Source organism: Anguilla anguilla, chromosome 2 (assembly GCF_013347855.1).
Source record: "Anguilla anguilla isolate fAngAng1 chromosome 2, fAngAng1.pri, whole genome shotgun sequence".
Classification (NCBI taxonomy): Eukaryota; Metazoa; Chordata; class Actinopteri; order Anguilliformes; family Anguillidae; genus Anguilla; species Anguilla anguilla.
The window spans coordinates 27,482,602-27,504,103 of NC_049202.1; the positions used below are offsets into that span (position 1 = coordinate 27,482,602).

The 21,502-nt window shown below is 38.4% G+C and overlaps 1 protein-coding gene across 2 annotated transcripts in view; it reads left to right on the forward strand.

The window, feature by feature from the left end:
* Nucleotides 1-21,502, forward strand: part of LOC118221799 (angiotensin-converting enzyme-like) — a 157,029-nt gene that overhangs the window by 120,170 nt on the left and 15,357 nt on the right. For both annotated transcript variants that reach the window (XM_035407189.1, XM_035407190.1), the window contains 7 exons: nucleotides 4,740-4,862; nucleotides 6,766-6,971; nucleotides 8,209-8,345; nucleotides 8,560-8,718; nucleotides 13,250-13,337; nucleotides 14,810-14,953; nucleotides 21,213-21,404. In XM_035407189.1, coding sequence (XP_035263080.1) covers nucleotides 4,740-4,862; nucleotides 6,766-6,971; nucleotides 8,209-8,345; nucleotides 8,560-8,718; nucleotides 13,250-13,337; nucleotides 14,810-14,953; nucleotides 21,213-21,404 — 1,049 coding nt within the window. The remainder of the gene's footprint in view (nucleotides 1-4,739; nucleotides 4,863-6,765; nucleotides 6,972-8,208; nucleotides 8,346-8,559; nucleotides 8,719-13,249; nucleotides 13,338-14,809; nucleotides 14,954-21,212; nucleotides 21,405-21,502) is intronic.

A 21,502-nucleotide genomic window follows, 5' to 3' on the forward strand; every position in this document is an offset into this window, starting at 1 on the left:
GTTGGGAAAAATTTTATGACAACGTCACCTAAAGTCAGTGACTCACAGCAGTTGGAAAGAACGGTAATGGTAATCCTATCAATATGCCAGCTAACGTCAATGTTAGCTAGCTAGTTGTCAACGAATTAACTATGATATCTGATAGTAGAGAGGACAATCGAAAAAGTATTGTGATTAAAATACCAGTTTAGCCTTAAATTAATGTATTGTGAACAGCGATTGTACATATATGGAATATTAATGTGATATATTGGCTGTTTTTGTGGTCTTTTAGCTCACACTTTCCCTAAATTCCATCAATGATAAGATCGGGACTCCGACGGCACCGAAAACCAATAGATTTCACCGAACATTCGACTGTTTACATTTATGGGGTTCTGAACCAGTGACATCATAATAACTTTGGTTGATTTTACGTGGTCATTTATGGCAGTTGGTTCTTTCAGAATTCTGACTGATAGCCTGGTCAGTATTTTCACTGGACACTTGATACATCCTGCTTTATAACTTCAGAGTCCCAAGTCATTTGTGAATGGTTTAAATGGATTTTGAAAGTAGACACTTCATGCTACAATCATGGTAACGGAAATGAGTGTTCTGTGAAGTTTAGGTAGCAAACAACAAGGCTGAATCCTTCTGACACAATTTACATAGCAACTATACGTTCAGATCGCCTAGTTTCACTCACTGTGGCCAAGCGGAATCTATAATGTTTCAGAAAATATAGGGTGACCATATTTTGGTTTTCAAAGAGGACACTGCGGGCAGGATGGCGGCATGTGGCAGACGGACACCTACAGTGAGTGGAAGATTGGGGGGGGGGGGGGGGGGGTTCAAGTAATTGGTGGCACCGTGGCAATGTGTATGGGGTGGGGGTGGGGGGGGTTTCGAATAGTTGACAAATGCGTCCACAACCATGCCACTGTGTTACTGAACTTTAATACATAAACAGCTAGTCTTTAACAAGACAAATAACAAATGCCTTCAAAGCCATTATGGCCAGATAATCTTATTCCTTTCCATTCAACTTTTGGCCCTCAACAATAAAATAAAAACAAACAAATAAAAAAAATAGTTTAGCTTTTAACACCTTTTACATAACACTGTTTCTTTTCATGGCCATAGATTAAAATAAAAAAATAAAAAATCAGTTTCCATAAAAAATCCACTATTTCACTAGACACTTTTCAGTCCTCCTGATGTGTTCTGGTATACTTCCCTGAAGATCGAATCTTTCCCACGCCACCATTCTTCCAATCAAAATACTGAATAAGCAGAGGGAATATTTTAACAGCACCGTGGTTGCTAAGCTTCACACAGAGCTCACCCCCAGAACTGCGTGGGCTACTGAAGTCCTGGTAATGTCCAGGCGGTATAACCTAGCAAAGGTATGTGGAGAAGTCCAGCCTACGTTTGAAAAAATCTCCTGCAAGGAGACCCCACATAATAGGGCCCACAATGCAGCCATGCCCCTCATAGAATGAGCCCTCAGGCCCGAGGGGGCTGTTAACCCCTTTGAATCATATGCCATAGCAATAGCTTCCACAAGCCAATGAGACAGCCGCTGCTTAGAGATGGCTTTCCCTTTGCAGCTCAGACCCCAGGAGACAAAGAGCTGGTTGCTCTTTTTGAAAGCCCAATCCTTGTCATATATGTGTGGAGAATACACACAGGACATAGCATATGCAGCCTTTGATCCTCTTGAGAGAAAGGTGGTGAAAAGCAGCAAGCTCCAACACCTCACATGTGAAAGCTGGGAAGCGCTTTAGGCAAAAAGGCTGGATTGGGTTTAAAAAACCCTATCCATATTAGGGGAGAATATTGCGCACAAGGTATGTACTGAGAGCGCATGGAGGTCACTGTCTCGCTCAGCCGAAGCTAGAGCAAGCAGCAAGACAGCAATTTTAATCTCATTTATTGGATCGAATGGCTGTAGAGACAGAGCCTCCAGCACCAGTGATAGGGATGTGCTTTTAGCAACAGGCAGAGAACAGCGAGTCCCCTTCATAAAACTGCGAATGAGGGTGGTGTAGCCCCACTGCATAGTCTTTGAAACCAACATGACCAAAGCTGCCAGGTAGACCTTAGTGGTTGAAAAGGATTTCCCTTGATCTATAAGATTCTTGTTGTTTCCACTCATAGTTTGGTTGCAGAAGCAATTAATGTCCGAGTTGAACAATCTATGAACACCAGCGTGCCGGCCACTTAGGGGGCTTGTGCAAAGGGGTTAAATATTCACTTGTGAGAGGTATGTTAATGATCAGAAATGCAGGTAATGATGCTTAAAAACACACTCAAGGACCAAGAGTCTATAGGTTACTTATTGCTAACTTTTTGTTCCCATCAGTAGTTTTGAGCCCACTATTGGGGTATATAACTCAAGATAGGTTTAAGCTTTAAAATGGGCCAGATTGTTAAATTGTAGATAGAAGAACCCAACTTGGTATAGATATCCTTTTGGGTGCATATAATCATCAAAAAGGCATTCCCATAAATTCAGACCCATATATGACTTTTTTTAAAAGGGAAATCGAACGTGGCCAGATGGCCTTTTTAAGGGGAGGCACCACCGTCAAAAACGATGATTTTGGTTCCATATGTCAATATTGATATTTTTTTATATTTTGCTTCTATAACTTCTATAGTTTCATAAAATGAACAAATTAGTTTATGATAGCATCATTTATGATTAAATGCCTCCACGGTTTTAAAATTGACTACTACCATTTAAAAGTCCCTTTAACAGCCATTTTCTCAAAACTGTATATTGCCCATAAGGTATTCAATTTATCTCTACTTTAACAATAGATACAGCTACATCATTTTTACATACTGCTTCTTAAATGTTATAGCTAGGATGTGTCAGAGGCTTTTTTTGATATGTTATGTCATTTTCATTTTATGTGGCATTTTATCAGTAAAAAATAGTTTTAAAAAAAGGTTTTTTCAGCATGTACATATTGTTTTTGGAATAATTAATTAAAAAAACAATATTTTGACAAAAGCCTCTGACAAGCCCTAACTATTGAGTTATTTATCACATAAAAAAAAAATCAATTCAGATTTTATCTGTTGAGCTTAAATATTGAATACGCTTATATGCAAATTAGCACATATTTAATCAGCTAATAGCTCATTTGCATATTTAAAAAATAAAAAAATAAAAAGTCATAGTACAAAAGAACCTTTTTGACAGCAAAAATTAAATACTTCCGCTCTAATATTGATGTTAACGTCGTGCATAATTATTTATTATTTATTTTAGCCAATGTCTGCGCTATCCTCGTTTTACATGTGATTTAGGGACACAACTGGAAAAAAAAATGCTAGCGACAGCGACCTTTAAAAAAATAAGCCAAAAGTCGATTATAATAAGCAATTGGAGGAAGGGGGAAGGGCAGCGTGGACAGCAAAATGACAGTTGGCCATATGGCACTTGATATTTGAAAGAAAAAATAATGAATGCAAAATACAGTGCGTTGCCAAACATGGTGTTCCAAATAAAACATGGGGAGACGGCTGCTTCATGCAGACGTTTACCTCCCTTCAATGGCAGTTTTTCTCCTAATGAATCTTCATGATTGTGGTTGTTTATTGGCTCTCAGAGACACTAAAACACTTTGATTGATGTGAATTGGACCAATAGAAAAACAGAAAAAAAAACTCCACTACTTCCTTATGTTCCGCATACCACGTTATCTCACGGTTGATACGAATACCACAAACTTAGTGTTCAGAAAAGCATGTGTCTGGGTTAAATACAAAAAATCTCTCTGGGCAGGCCAACCAAATAGTCAATGCAAGGGACTGCCTTTGACTGATTATAAATTGTAACATTTCTGAAACTCACTACAGCAAAATATCATCCCTGACCATGCAAAAAAAAATTACATAATGTAGAGTACAGAAAAAGTGGTGTTTTATTGAAGTACTGGTGTGTATCTTTACATATATAGATGTGTATGACAAAGTGTGTTATAATGCTTTTTCATTATGTCATTTGTTCCTATTCTAACATTTGTAATAGAGCTTTGGTGAAAAGTGGATTAATTTAAATGCTTTACAGTGTAATAGACAAAACTATTTGATTAATTTTCAGAGAGGTTTTGGATACGATTCTGGACCCCTAGATATTTTAGATCACCATACTGATGGAAAGCTTGTAATTCCCACTTGAAAACGGTGCAAAAGTGAGTTTCACGAGTCAAAACAGTTGATTAGTAGTAAAATACATGATAATGGGTTGATTTACAGCAATGCATAATTTAGACATTTTGGATAGATTTGGAGACACTGGGCAAACTGCTTACTTTTTGCTTCATAGATCTTTAGAAGTTACGCATATCCACCCTTAGATTTTACGCACTTGTGGTCAAGGAGTTTGTAGGACATGTATAGTTTAACCTGTTTTATATATGAGATCTCTCAGTATTTCATTGCAAACTAAAAAACCAAATTCATTTTTACTTTTTTGCCTAGACAATTGCATTTGTGGCACTTTATTTCTTCCTACAGTATGAATATAAACAAATCTACATTAGTACTGTAAATGGTACAAATGTCCTGCTTCATTTAAGGCATTTTTCAAGTCTCTGTGATGCTCCCAACTGCAGTTATAAAGCTTTAAATAAGGTACCCCCTAAATGGGAAAAGATTGGGCAGATTTGGCACCTGTGCTAAGGGGATATTTTCTGCAATCATAGTTGTACTTGTAGAGTTCACTGTCTGTTCCCTCACAGATACTTTGTGAGCTTCATCCTGCAATTCCAGTTCCATGAAAAACTGTGCGAAGCAGCCAAACAAGATGGACCGCTACACAGCTGCGACATCTACCAGTCCAAGGAAGCAGGAATGATCCTTGCGTATGTGCAACTTTCATATACAAAGAATTCATATACAAATGCTGTGGATAAGATGTAGCTGCTTATTTGTGAGTGTGTGTCCACTCTTACAGATACAGGAAATTAAAGAAACTGTTGTCTTAGCTTCCTCTGGGGGTGACATAGCTCAGGAGGTAAGACCGATTGTCTGGCAGTCGGAGGGTTGCCGGTTCAAACCCTGCCCTGGGCGTGTCGAAGTGTCCTTGAGCAAGACACCTAACCCCTAACTGTTCTGGCGAATGAGAGGCATCAATTGTAAAACGCTTTGGATAAAAGCGCTATATAAATGCAGTCCATTTACCATCTCTATTTATACAGGTCCTTGAAACTATATGTATATACAATATTATTTTACAAAGAATAGTGAATGTAAATGTGTAGTGAATGTTTATATAGGCTAGTACATGTAATCAAAACAAGTTACTTGCCTTGTTTGCGCAGATATAGCTATAAATAGTTATCCTTTGCTCTAACAGTTCTATGCGGTTTTTTCTGAACTTAATGAGTAAGTGTGAATTAACTCCAATAAATATACATTAGCAAAAATGGTCACAGTGTGTTCCCTTAAAGGTCCAGGAAACTGGATTCAGATTGTGGTTATATTTCCCGAAGTGACTATTGATTGTCTTCTAAAAATTATTTCAAGCTTTTAACCCAATTATAACCATTAAATTGAAATAAACACTATTAGATTATTGTAACCTGTTCAGCAAACAAAGACGTGGGCGTGTATTCTGCGCTCATTAACATTCACATCCGTAAGACACGTCATCTGTAAACCATTCCTCATTGCTAGGTAGGTTTAGAACAGACTGTCCTTTGTAATCTTACACTACCAGACAAAACAAAAAAGTAACATAAACTAAACTTTGCCATCGTATGGTTGAACGTGAAGATCAGTCAATGCGTAATAACTTTGTAACACTGAGCTACTGTACACTAACATTAGATTATATAGCAGTCTCAAATTCCGGACATTACACCCAAATAAAGTCTTTGATTACTCATGTCTAAGCTTGGGTGGCATGGTGGTCCTGGGTGCGGGTCCTGGGTGCAAATACGGCCCGGAACTTTCTATGTGGAGTTTGCACGTTCTACCCATGTTTGTGTGGGTTTCCTCCGAGTACTCCGGTTTCCTCCCACAGTCCAAAGACATGCAGGTAGGCTAATTGGAGACTCTAAATTTCCCATAGGTATGAGTGTGTGAGTGTGCCCTGCGATGGATTGGCGGCCTCCCTAGGGTGTTCCTGCCTCTCGCTCAATGTACGCTGGAATGGGCTCCAGCAGCCCCCACAACCCTGCCCGGAATAAGCGGGTATAGATAATGGATGGATGGATGGATGGATGTCTAAGCCGGAAAGCTATTTAATTATCACTGGCTAATGGTAGGCCTACTTACCAATCGACTATGTTCTGTGACAAGTTCAGGGCGAAAATTGGTGCTCCAAATACACTGTACAGGTAATTAAATTATTGCAGTGCCCATAGGATCAAGAAATACAGCCCATTTCTTGTAGGTCTCTTCATTTTTGGAAAAAGAAAAAAGCGTATTGCAGAGAAGGGGCATTTTCAACTTAGCTTGCCTTGCCCACACAAAAGTGGCAAGAGCGTCATTTAAATATTGCATATAGAAAGGATTTCACTGGACATAAGTTTGCTAAGTAACTAACGCCCAATTAACCCCATTCACTTAAAACCTAGCCAAGGGGGAAAGCAAGCCAATTTCAGCTCAGGCTTTTAGACTGTTTTTTTGCAAGGATTGGTGAAAAATATTTCTTTGCCATTTGTAAATTCAAAAAAGTATTAAAACAATGCATCAGAAAAGAATAAACTGATTTCAGTTTCCTAGACCTTTAACGGTGGCCTGTTGACTGCTTTTATACAGGAAGGTCCTCCAGGCTGGCTCTTCTAAACCTTGGCCAGAGGTGCTCATGGAGGCCCTAGGTACCAACAAGATGGATGCTCGCCCTCTAATGAAGTACTTCCAGCCCATCATAGATTGGCTTAAGGAACAGAACAAAAATGAAACTCTTGGCTGGCCTGACTTTGAGTGGAGGCCACCACTGCCTGAGGGCTACCCGGAAGATACTGGTAAGAGGAAAGCACAAGTATCCCATCATTCATCAGAATCTTTTTTTAGATGTCGTGATCAATACATGCTTCTGGGGTGAGGAATAGCATTTCAGTGGGAATGACTGGCCAGATAAAGGTATACTATGCAGGATTTCTTAGCCTATGTTTACAATCAAAGAAGTCTACTCCGACATATCAAAGAAGTCTCCTCCTCAATCTTCAACACCACCCACTCAAGCCAAGTAAGTTATTCAACCTAATGTACCTAGCTGGATAGCTATATGTAACGTTAGTACCGTGAAATGAGTGACCGTGAGCAACAGTAAGAAGACAGATTTGATTATAGCTTCATTAATTCCATTATGTTGAATGTATTAGTGATTTTATTGATGGATCTTTAAATTAGAAAATTTCAGTCCCTTGCGAAAGTCCTTATTGTCGTCAGCTTCACGTTTGCAAAAGCTCTGTTACTGTGTGACAGATTGGCTTAGTGACATGTTTAGTGTATAGCCACCAATTACCATTTCTTTCACATATTCTGCAGATCCTTCCAGGATGCAAATTGATGGAGGGAAGGGGGGGGGGGGTTTCCCTGCCACTGCTAATGTTGTCCCCTCCTCTGCTTGATGAATTTTTGTGCTTTTACATCCCCCCCTCCCCCCATACTTCTAATGTGTGCTATAACATTTCCTCTTAGACATTTGCTTTTTCTATGCTATTACTCTTGTACTGTTTACTTGTGTGTCTGTTGGACATAAACAATATTTTTAGGTTTGAGACATTTTGTGGGTACAAATTTAAATTAAGTTTTTATGCATAACACATTTTTAAATGTTTGTAATTGTTTATAATACATGGATACAACTCATGCTTAAATAAATAATGTATGACTCATGATTTACTAGATGAATTAATGTATGGCGTATCATGAACTCCTGTGGCTCATATCAAGACACTATCAGTTTGCGTGATTACTTAACACTTAATGGGTCTGTGCATCAGTTTATGAATGTTAACACACAGTTAAGTCATACATAATTAACATTCCATCAAATTAGCTGTGAACCAGTTTAGGGGACAAAAGCTTCTCAGAGCAGTGTATTTGATCAGCCTCTCTGAAAGCAAAACAGTACCTGATTCTTCTCTTCATGCACTAAGTATGAAGCCTGCTGTGAGGGTGTATACTCCATCAGTCAATACATTAATTAATGCAGTAGATAATGATGGATCATGCATCCTCCCTCTCTTCCTTCAGATAAAATTTCAGATGAGGAAAAAGCCAAACAGTTCCTGGAACAGTTTAATAGCACTGCAGAGAAGGTGTGGAATGCCTACACTGAGGCATCCTGGGCCTACAACACAAATATCACTGATACCAATAAGGAAATCATGGTAAGGGCTCATTCATATATCTACAAAGTGAGAGTCTCTTTCACATAATGTAATTGCCTCATCTAGATAGAGTAATACTATCTAAGGCTTTTATAGTACGTACAAAATAAAGTGCAATCTTAGCTAGGGGCTCGTTAAATTTCCATTTTGATTTGAGGGGTTCACTTCTTCAGCTCCAGTCTGTTTAAAAATACATATGGTGTTTGCTTCACAGCTTCAGAAAAGCCTGGAGATGTCCAACCACACAAATGCGTATGGGGTGGAGGCACGAAAATTTGACCCCACGGACTTCCAGGATGCATCAGTAAAGCGAATACTGAAGAAACTCGGTGACATTGAAAGGGCGGTGCTTCCAGAGGAAGAGCTAAAGGAGGTGGGACAGGGATGTATTTGGATCCATACAGCACAGAATATTTAACTAAAAAAAATCATATCTGAGGGAAATTGCAGTGATGTTAGGGCATAACTAATCCCCATCTAGTCCTCATCAAGTCCTAACAGTAGATAGTATAATTTGTCACATAAGTATAACCTTATGTGACAAATGATACATAAAAGATTTGTATTTTGCCATTATTTATTCAAACAAAGATAAGCTAAAATGCAGAAGTTTTCCGTGTAAATGTAAGTGCACCTCATCATTCAGTAGCATGTAGAATGACTACTTCAGCTTAGCAGCAATAACCTGAAGTAATCATTTTCTGTATGCGTTTATCAGTCTCTTACATTGCATCAGAGGAATTCTGGCCCACTCCTCCTTACAGAACTGCTTCAGCTCTAGGGCTGTCAACATGGGCCAAAAATGATGTTTGAATATTCATTAAAAAAACACATTTTAATATATATTACAATTTAAAATGTTGAATTATATTACATAGAATTTGACCAACTTTAGGGCTGTGTTAAATGGAAGCAAATCCCAGTGCTCCGACATCTAGTATAAAGTCATCCCAGTAGAGTGGAGGTTATTGTAGCAACAAAAGGTCTACCAACTTCATATTAATGCCCATAATTTTGTATGAGATGTTGGATGTCAGATGTCCGCATACTTTTGGCCATGTAGTGTAATTTAATTGAGTTGGATACAATTTTAATCAAAGTAGGGTACAAGCAGTCTGATGTTACATTCATATGACCTAGTCGGTATAATTGTTAAGGGGCAGAATAATTGTGGCAGCAAATGAGAAGCTCTATAATGAGCGTATGGTGTTTTTTTTTTTTTGTTTTTTTTAGCACATACTAATGTTAATGACAGAAAACACATTTCCAATGGTGATGTGAGACCAGTCATATTCACACTCCGATTATGAAGCCTGGGGCTTTATTTATGAAAAAAGACACAAACACAAAGTGCACAAACATTGACGCACAAGCAGCTTCATAACTTAGCGTAAAGTGAGTTGTTGTAACGTCAAAATCGAGGAAAGCTGCTTCTGTTTGTTACTTAACACCCAGGCAAGCTGCGTGTTAAGCAAATAGCCTACTATACAGATCAATCTGGTGTGTGCTTATTATAAATGCTTGTGACCAGGTGGCTCTTTCTTTTCCATCCACTTGGAGCATCAAGAAGATGATGCTATGTCAATGGAGCAAGCAAATTAGTTGAACACATTTAATATTAAACACTGAACTAATTTAAGTCAAACATGTTGATGAGTACAATTTATTTATTTAACAGATATTAAACACTATTTAAAATCCCTAAGGTCTCCCCAAAAGGACACTACATGTAGATGGTTTTCAACACCGTCTAGTGTCCCTAATCTCCAAATCTAAAGACCTCAGCATGACCTCTCTGGGTACCAACCCCCTCGTTTTCTTTTTAGATTTCTTTAAAAAAGCATGTTGTTTGTTAAAGAAACTTGGAGGCGGAATAATTGTGTAATACATTTATACAGACGGGGACATCATGTTTCCTGGATCACCTAGCAAACAATTCCTGCTAAAACTGACTCAGAACATTTCAATGACAGACAACTGCTTAAAATGTTGGATGATTTGATTTATTGTGAATAAAATTGCCTTATATCTGAAAATTATTTCTGGAACATGTTTTACAAATTTTTATGTAGCTTACTCAAGAACTGTTTTTTATAATTATTGCCCACGAAGGTTGTCGAATTGCTACATTATTTTATCACTCAGTAGAGAACTGAATTGCGCATGTACAAAGCTGAAATGGTTACTGTGTACAAAAAGGTAGCTACTGCATACAAATCATGTGGTAGCAGTGTACAAAAACTTGAGGACCTTGTTATATTTATGATGTGTGCATTAATACTGAATCTCCCATACCTAAAGAAGGATACAGTAAAATTGTTGCACATTTTAATCTTTTTGCTGTGCATGCGTAATCTGTTTGTGTGTATCACTTATGTCAACCCCTGTTTATAATACTTTTGTTTAAATAGCATTAAGGCACATATTTAGAGATTTTTTTTTTATCTTGATGGACAATTTACAATAAAGTGCCATAAAAGTAAAAAGTATAATTTCTTGGACCTTTTGGAGAGGGACCTAAGATCAGAATATTTGTAACATTATCCTGCCAAAATTCCAGAACTCCCAAAACACTAGCATGGAAAAAGGAATAAGTAAAACTTAACTGTTTAAGCATTTTATGCCAATGTCAGGTTATTTGACAAAAACACCAAATGGTCAACTTGCAAAGAGGCCAGTGCCACTTCCTTTTTATTCACTTAATTCATGATTCACTTATTCACTATATTCCCTGCGGGTGGAAGAGACGTGTTCTAATAGCACCAAGGGTGAAGTGGAAGAGTCTGCCCGCCAAGCAGCATAGCAATGATCTGACCTAACAACTTCAGTTTTCATCAGAGGAGGCACTAAAATGCGAGTTTTATTTTTGGTTTAATACAACCCAGGTTGAAAGATAACTGCAATAAACATGGTGCTTTTTTCTCTTTCACATTAGAATATAAATTTTCACGCTTGAATGTCATTTTAAAAATTTGAATGGTATTTGATATCGAACCATTGTTTGACAGCCCTATTCCACTCAGTGACATTTCCCTTTATGCATTCCTTTATGCACAACCCTCTGAAAGTAATGCCAGATCTCAGTGGGGTTGAGGTCTGGCCATTCAGTCACAGATTTACTCATGTACTCATGATTATTTTCTTGTTGCATGATCCGCTTTTAGCCAAGCTTTAGCTGTCAGACAGACATTTTCCTCTAGAATATGCTGGCACAAATCATCACCCCTTCACCGCCATGCTTGATAGTTGAAATAAGAATTTTGTAATAATAATATTATGTGAAAGAAAGCCATACTTGTTCATTCTTTTCCTAATGGTGGCGTCATGAATTTTTAAAATATTAACTGCTTGTGAATGCTCAACATGGTGTCAAACCATTAAATTACTTTGGAGGTAGCATTGACCCCCAACTTGCCAGCAATGCTAAGCCTGGTGTAGTGCACAGCTCAAAATTAATGATTGCAATCCTCAAAGTTCATATAGTTTGAAAATCCCGAGTTTATGCCAAAATGTTAAAACTGACTTTTTGTAGTGTGTCAAATCATATCACGGGTTCGTAGGAAACAGGTAGATCATTTTGTGATAAAGGATTTCCAGTTTCACAAAGCAAGTTCAGAATTTAGCATTATCACTCAGACACCCTTCTATTGTTGTCGCTTGTTACTGTTTTCCAAACCAACTTCAAATTTCACCAGCTGGTGCACTCAATTCTTCTCATGTGTATTCACTGCCTTACTTGAGCACAGCGCTTGATTTTTGTCATGTGGTTTTACTATGTGGACAGAGGCCTGTAGATAACAAGATGTTACTTGGTGCTTTGCAATTTCTCAGAGCGTCATGCAGTCTGATCTTGGGGTGAATTTGCAGGGACGCCCATTCCTGGGTAGACCTGAATGCTCCAGACCAAATTTTTAAATTACCTATACAGATGGTACTACTTCCTGATGATCAACTAATTTTGTGCACTTGAATAGCAGCACCTGGTTTCAGTTACCTTTGTAAGGTAACTATAAAAGCAGTAAGGGTGCCCTTACTTTTTCACATGTTGCTACCACATGCTAGCTTATTTTTTGTGGAATACATAATGACAAGGTAAAATGTGTTATTAGTCACATGAAGTAAGATGTATATACTTGTTATGCCCCAGCTAGGATGGACCAGGACACAACACAAAAGGTAGAACACTTCCTTACAATTACCAAAACCAACTCCAGAAAACCAGCATTGCCAATATGAGGGATATTTATTTACAACTCAGAGGAAAACGTAGTCATCAGGGTGAGCCAAGGCCAAAAACAGAAACAAAAGACAAGCCACCAGTGCCAAGATTCTAAATAACCTACCAAAAGAAAAGTTTTAGTGAGAATGTCTGAATGTTGGCTTGGGAATTGCAAAGAAGGGATCCAGTCTCTCTTTCGCAGGTCAGTTTTAAATTCTGAGCTGTCATCAGTGAGCCAATCAGCTGCAGATACCTAGCAGCCCATCCCTCGGGGTCCAACCAATCTGGAAGTGACCTGCCAGTTTGGAGCTCTCTGTCACTGCCACACTTCCCAGACATTCAGAGCAAATAAAGAAACAAAAAGACAGAAGGCAGCAATGATCTATTATGACCACTGTAGTAACACTACTGTTAGGACTAGGAGAGGACTTTGATGTGATTTAGGTATGTCCTAATATGTAAAACAATTAAAATTTAGGGTGTACTTTCTTTTTCACATCACTGTATATGCACCAAGTGGATGCTTGTAGTCTAATTTACCATCAGTTGTCCTTGGAAGTGCAGGAATGATTAAGAATATTCCATATGGTTATTCATGAAACATGAAAAATATGAACATATCATATCTACTGTGATATTCAGGCCAGAGTGATGGTTTTAATGCCCTCCCTCATTTTTCCCTCAGTACAACAACCTACTGGCCAACATGGAGACCAAGTACAGTGTGGCTGAAGCATGCAGAGAGGATGGAACGTGCCACCCTCTGGATCCCGGTTGGCTCACATAGACAATGTTAATTTCATACTGCCAAACTGGAGAAACAAATTGTTTAACATTTCTAAATTAGTGCAGTAATGTCAGGCATGGTTTTGGTCTTGATCCCTCTTGTGCTCTTAGACAGTCTTCTGATGATAAGAGTATATACAACAACTAGAATATAAAGGTTATGAATAAACTTTATTGTGGTTGCTTCAGCAGTTGTTTAGCTGTTGCCTGATGAAGAAGTTAGTTTTCCTTAAAGCCTAGACAGCATATTCCCAAATGTTATACATAGATATAGATTGGAAGGGGTATTTTTTAATGGCTAATACAAGTAAAGATAGTCTCGTTGTTTCACCATATATGTAATTGCAATATTGTCATTTGCTGAAAATAAAAAAAGTATCAAAATTGGAGAATTGTTCATAGGAAGGCATATTGCTATTTAACTTTAATTTTAAAATATACAAAAGGTAACTACATGAGGGAGCCAGCTGCCTACAAATAGGCCAAACATGCATTAGAGGACTACACAATGAAATAGCTAAAAATGGTTAAATATGCTGGGAAGAAAGCGTTTTTATCCTGCAAATATCTTAGTTGCGACACGTTACAATTAGGGAAGCATTTTGCAGTTAAGGGTGCGGTATTTGATTTTGAAAAGATTAACATAGTGTAGTTACTGTATAGATAACAATGGCACAGCCATCGCTAAATGCAAATTTTTTAATTTGCAATTGAAGACCTGGTTTTATAAATGTATGATGCCTGTTATTGTTAGATTAACACTTTTATCAGTATTTGGTTGTTATGAATTGAAAGCTCGATGGCTTGCTTCACAGGCGCATAATGGTGTCTTTTCTATTTTCGCTATGTGTCCTATTGGCTGAAATAGAATCACATGTACCATAGGTCAATGTTTGCCATTGTTGCAATTTACTTTTTGTTCCCCATTCATTCTCTGTGAGAATTATTTCTGAAAAAACTTATTAAATATTTGGAATATTTGGTTCAAAAGGTTTTGAACAAGCACACTGCTCTGAACCAAGCTGAATATCATGAAGTTGAAATGGCATGTCTAGCTTAAAAGCTGTAGGAGAAGTAGCGTGCAGAAATTCAGGGAGAAAGAAAATAAAAATAAGAAAAAGAATAAGTTTGCTGAAGCAGCTACACTAATAAGTATGCAAGAGAACAGGCACTGGGTTGCTGAAGCAACTGCACTTACAGCATGTTCCCTCATTTTAATTTCCAGCATCGTTCGCTAGGCAATACATCTCTCCTCTTATGAGTTTTACATTAAGCTTTGCACATTTCATTCCACTGAGTCCCATAAGTGTTATGAAAATCTCCACATTTAAGCTCTGTTGTAATTATATATGCATGTAAAATGACAACTGCAGTGAAAACTATTAACCCCATGTTACCCTTTAACCAAGCCCTTATAAGACTTACACCTATACATCAATGTCCTTCTGTTGTTTTGCAGATCTCAATGAGATCATGGCTCGGTCCAGGGACTATGATGAGCTGCTATTTGCCTGGGAGGGCTGGCGCAATGCATCTGGCAGGATTCTCCGAGATGATTACAAGAAATATGTGCAGCTTGCCAACAAGGCTGCCCGGCTTAATGGTAAAAAAGCTTACAAATAAGCCCTGGAGTAAATTTCAAATGAAAGGCCTGCAGAAATCACAAATACCTTGATTGAAGTTTTGCATTCTATATAATTTCCATTGTGAAGTCCATCAACTTTATTTGGCTACACCAACCTGCTGCACTGACCAGTATTTTGTAGCAATTTCTATACATTTGAGTTCTTCCCAATTCAAATATATGTATATATTTGTAGCCAAATAAAACGTCTGCAAAATTCTGGAGGTTTTTCAAATTACCTCAGCTAAACCCGCCATTTCAGCACGGGTGTTGGGGAGCCTTGAGCAATAGCCTGCAGTGGTTGACAAGAGGCACAAGGAGACGCAGTGTCCATGTAAGCAGCTTTTGTAAAGGCTGTAAAGGCGGTTTACATTCTCATTTTAGTCAAAAATGATTTCATGACTGTTAATGGAGCTAAGAACTAAGAACAGCAAGCAACCTAAATACAATAAGGACAACTAATTAGAAAGAGTCTACATACATCATGGTTGCAGATGTCACAAATAGCCACTTAAAAACTCTGTTCAAGATTCCCTTTAGAATTTTACTTTGGATGTTGTAGCCTACAGTATAGGCCTATATTTGCACATTGCAGGTACAAGTGAGAATTGCTGAGAAACATTTATGACTTCTGACATCCTAAAATTTCAACAGTTTAATGAATATAACCTACCTGTAGGACTATTGCTTGTGATAAATTTGGCAGAGAATGATTGCATGTTTATGGCAACTGCTGAAATTTTACACAAATGAAGTCAAGGAGAATTTGACCATTGAATTCCATACAGTAGCCTACAGTTGAGGCATACACCTAGGCTAAAGATATTCAAACTCAGTTTTTCAGAACTCCGCACATTTCATGTTACCATCATTTATTTTTTTATTTTTTTTGGCAAGTCAATTAGGGCATCTACTTTGTTCACATCAGAGGTAATTTTAAAACAATCGATTAGATAGAGACAGATGTATTTATTCAGATTTAATTCACTATATCAGATTTTCAGTGGGTCAAAAGTTTACATACACTTTGTTTGTATTTGGTGGTAATGGCTTAACTTGAATCAAACGCTAAGGGTAGCCTTCCACAAGCTTATCACAATACTATGCCCGAATTTCTGCCCATTCCTCCTGATAGAACTGGTGTAACTCAGTCAGGTTTGTGGGCCTCCTTGCTGGGACGTGTATTTGCAGATGAGACTGCAGGGAGGGAGTGCTTGTTAAATGAACGACCAGAGCGACAATGGTGGCACTGCAAAACTCCGTATTCGGCATATTTGTCGTGTATCCTCTAATAATGAAACTAAAACAAAGCGTTTCTGTTTTCAGCTCATACTTTGTTTACAGGAGCAATGAATGTCTGAGTTGAACAATCTAGGCATGCCGGCATGCCGACCACTAGGGGGTGTACGCTAAGTGGTTAAGCCATTTTGTTACAACTTTGGAGGTATGCTTAGGATCAGTGTCCTGCTGGAATACCCAAGCGGCCAAAACCAGACTTTGTTTTTGAAGCTCATTTTCTGGTCTTGTTGTTCCTGGTTGCTCACTAGCGCCACTACGGTTGGCTCCAGTATAGGTGTTTTCATATCCAGTTTCCATATAAGTCTACGGTACAAATGCGGTCAAAATACAAAGTCAATAATTTTTTCTCATGAGAACAAATATGTGTATTTTATTCGTCTTATGACGTCCATGGGTCGATTTCATGATTTATTGTGTCATTTGGGCACTGTTTTAATATTTGTTGTGGACCAATGAGGTACAGTTTGCGTCACTTCCTGATTACTGCGGAGGACTAAGCTACAGTAAGTTCTACAGTCTATGGTCACTGGGGTGGGAGGTGGCACCTCTTGGCCTTGACATTGCGGCTCCGACCACGGTCCACCTGTGCGAAGTCAGAAAATGCAGGCATCCCATTTCGTAGTGATTTCATTATGGCGTGTGCTATTTACAGCTGCACTAGACGACCATAAAATAATCCCCTGAAGTTTTTCGGTAGCTGAGTCATTTTTACTATTTCCTTTAGCCTACTTAACCAAATAATTAGTTGGCAGAAAGCGTAATCAGCTTGCTATATTTGGTAGTTCAGTAGCCTATGCTAAAACAGTTCGCAACTTCGGCTACCAAGCCATTTGACTAGCTAGCTAACCCTAAGCTGCAAATATTCAATCTGTCAAGGCTTGTCAGTCGTGTACATTCCGTAAATGTCTACCTGGGCCATGCTTCATGCATGTGACAAAGCTACTATAATCCCGATTTTGGGATAAACACTGCTAAATTTTCAGTTTCACGAAGGGAATTAAGAGTCTTAAGGTTTATTTGCTGGATAATATACAACACACAGAATTTAACGAAATTAACCATCTTTGTAAGACTGGCATTTAGAAAGGAACATGTTCTTAGCATTTAGGAGACTGACAAGAGCATTTAAGACAGTGGTTCTCAGAATCGGTCCTGGGGGCTCCTTGCGTATATTGGCTTTTCTCCATTGGTTTTGATGATCTACAAGAAAAAAAAAAAAAAAGCCTAATAATAATTAGAAATTCAATGTACATTATTTTTGTCTTCATGCACCAGGTGGAAAACTTGCTGTACAAAGTGCGTTGTCATATTTACACGCCTTGGTAAATTGTATTTGTCCTAATACTCTAGCTTAATCTTCTGCCTAGTTTGGCTTTGCAGATGTTAGACCAGGATAGTGTTCATTGTTCTCGACTAGAAATAGCTGTACAAAATAAGTAATTGTACCTTACTGAACCCGTGTTCAGCAGTTGTCTACGATCATGAAAACGCACTTCTTGTACGTCGCTTTGGATAAAAGCGTCTGCCAAATGAATGTAATGTAATGTAATGTAATGTAATGCCTGCAGATCAGTTATTAAAATTCTTGGTAGATTTGTTAATCACCGCTGACAGTGTTAATTTTTATTCGGTAAAAAGTGACTTGCGAACGATCGGTCAGCTAGCGTCACCCAGTAAGTGAACACCACAAACGGCGATGGAGTAGTAGCAGTTACTGGCTCATTAACTGACTGTGGCGAAAACCTACGACGATAACTTGCTGGGTTAACAGCAGGTCTACCAGACAGTTATATGAAAATTAGCCTAGTCAAATCACCAGTAGCCTACACATCTCTGATTGATTGACCATCAGTGTAGTCGATGTTCTTCCCCTGTGGTTCATATTGCTAATGTGTGAGCTAACCACGGATAGTCTACCTAGCTCACGGGAAAGCTGATATGCTAGCTAAGAATTTATGTTTTGCTGGGAAACATAAATTGAAGATAACTGAACATAATTGTATTATTAATGTCATATATAATAATAATAATACATATAACGTGATTACATGACACAGTACAGTCAAGGATGGAAATTAAAATCCATAAACATTTGATAATATATTTGAAAACATAACGGCAGACAGTCAGCCAGCCTCAAGTTCGTTCTGCAATCGTTCGTTCAGGTTGATGGGCTTTTCCGCACCAGACTGTCAATCACATTGTAAAAATCACAAGACCGCTTAACTCTATGGTTTTGGCTCCAAATTGACAACATGGCCGCGCCCGCTTCAAAACGTCGTTTAGAGACCCACGGAGAGTCAATGGGTGACGTCACAGTAGCAGTAGCAATCCATATTTTTTACAGTCTCTGGGAATACCTAATTGCGACCAAGTTTCAACTTTCTAGTTGATGTCTTGAGGTGTTGCTTCAGTATTTCTATATAATCCTCCTTCCTCATGATGCCATCTATTTTGATGAGTTTATTGAATGGTACATACAGTTATGGCCAAAAGTTTACATACTGTACACCTTACCATACATTTCCTGTGTTTAGTTAATTAGGGTATCTACTTCATTTCCATAAGAGGTCATTTCAAAATATTGTTAAAATTAATATTTCTGTACATTTGGTAACGTTACTGCACTTACCTATTTAGCAAGCCGGCAAGGTAAATTCACTTGTCGTAACTTTTTCCCAGTTGTCATTCAGTGAAATGTGCGGTTATCTTTACCTACCGAAGCAGGAAAATAAAACAGCAATTTACCTCATTAACCTTGGTAGCGATACGTGCCCTGATTGGCTAGCCCCTTCAATTCTTTGTAGATTCTTCGTATCTTTATCCAAAATAACACTCAACACTGTCAGCAGAAACACCCATGACAATTCATGTTGCTTGTGTCTTTTAAGACCATCATTCATGTTGGCAATCTGATCAGATGAATCGGCCAATTTCTGAAATTCTGACGTTTAGACCACACAGACCATCGATGTTAAAATTAATTTTGCAGGTCCTTTTTGAGTGACAGGATTCAGTTGGCCATAGGACAGCAAGATGGAAGATTCTCTAGTTGCCCAGACTTGTTGGAGCTCTGGTAACCTAGCTTGTGGAAACAACATAGTAGAAACATCTGCTTGCATTTTCAGAATATATCACGTTTTTTTAATTTTATTATTTTTTTTACAAAAGCAGGTAACATTTTTCTGAGTAAACGAGCAACTAACAGCAAACAAACATCAGCAATGGAAGCTTGTACATTTTACAGTATATGCTTGCTAGTTTTACATCCTTGAGTGGCATTTTGAGAAACTGTGACTACATGATGGGCCTGAGTGGTTAGGTAATTTTGTGACTCACCATGCACCTAAGTGGGAGGTGAGCCAGTGCTGGGGGTGTGTCAGTGAATATCACATGACATGCAATTTTGGCAGCTCATTGGAATTTTCGGGACATTTTGGTCTGTCATTTGCACCATTCGCCACCCACCTGCCCAGAACACGTCTATGGCATATGGCACAGGACATTGTCTGGCAGATTCGGGGGTTTACCATGTAATGTGCGCATATTTCACAGTCTATTTAAAAGGGAATCAACAGTTCTCATGGATCTTATGTTGTCAAATTTGACTTCAATATAAATCCCAGGAGTAGGAAAAATGCATTTATTGTTCATTATCTGGTAGGCACGGTGGTTCTCCATGTGGGTTTCCTCCCACAGTCCAAAAACATGCAGGGAGGCAGGCTAATTGGAGATGCTAAATTTCCCACAAGTATGAGTGTTTGGGTGAATGGGGAGTGAATGGTGTGCTGGCGGCCTGCCCAGGGTGTATTCCTGCCTCTCGCCCAATGCATGCTGGGATAGGCTCCAGCACCCCTTGTGATAGATAATGAATAGATGTTCGTTGTCTTTTTTCTTTTTTATATTTTTAATTCCTGTACTTATTTCAATTTTTAATTGCTTATGGCTGTTCTTATACTGAACTGTAGTCCTGTATTTCATTCTTTTTCTTACACCCTTCTGTAATGAGAAGAATGACAATAAATGGAACTTGAACAATCTTTTCATTATAATATCAACAAAGCAAAAACAAACATGTAGAAATGATTAGCATGGACTCATTACAAATCCCAATATGTATTTGTTTATCTAGTATCTTACTGGTGGAAATTTTAAAAACTGCTTGAACATGTATTGCCTTGTCCAGTATTTTTTTTAACAGAAAATAACAATTTTTTGGCATGATTATTTCAAATGACTGATGTCACAGAACGTCATTTTTTGTACTTGGAGTACATCTACACTGTTGAGCAGTCAAACAAACTGACAAGGATGGGAATTTTGATTGTCACACTTTGTTTCTCCCAGCGTTTGGGAATATGGCTACAATTCTTACATAATGCAGGCTATATTTAAGGTTGACACCATTCATAGCTACCAGAAAATCATGGAAAGAATGAAAAATGGGAAAATCATGGGGAAAAAAATGGAGAAGGTCATGGAACTGTCAAAAAATGGTAAATGGACTGCATTTATATAGCGCTTTTATCCAAAGTGCTTTGCAATTGATGCCTCTCATTCACCCATTCACACACACACACTGACACACCAACAGTGAAAGGCTGCCATGCAAGGTACCAGTCAGCTCCTTGGGAGCAATTAGGGGTTAGGTGTCTTGCTCAGGGACACTTCGACATGCCCAGGGCGGGGGATCGAACTGGCAACCCTCCGACTGCCAGTCAACCACTCTTACGCTCTTGTCTATAAAATGACAAATATAATCCGTGACATCTGAAAAAATCCATGAAAAACTATAGGTGGAGGGCCCCCCCTGTAATCCTGCAATTCAGTAGACATTCTATAAGGCTACAACTGTATACATGCACAATTAACACACTTTGTAACACATTAGTGTCTCCAACTGGTCATAAACTTCTCTACGTGCCATTTTCTCTTGCAGGCCATGCTGACAATGGAGCCTTTTGGCGCTCTCTGTATGAGACTCCCACATTTGAACAAGATCTGGAAAAACTCTGGAAGGAGCTTGAGCCCCTCTACCTTGATTTGCATGCTTATGTTCGTAGAGCTCTCTACAAGAAATATGGACCCAGCCGTATCAACCTGAAGGGGCCAATCCCTGCTCACCTTTTGGGTGAGGGCAGTCAATTTAGATATAAATGCATTTAAATGGACAGACACGACTTATGCCTAGATACTCAACATACCCATTGATATTCTATAATTACTTGT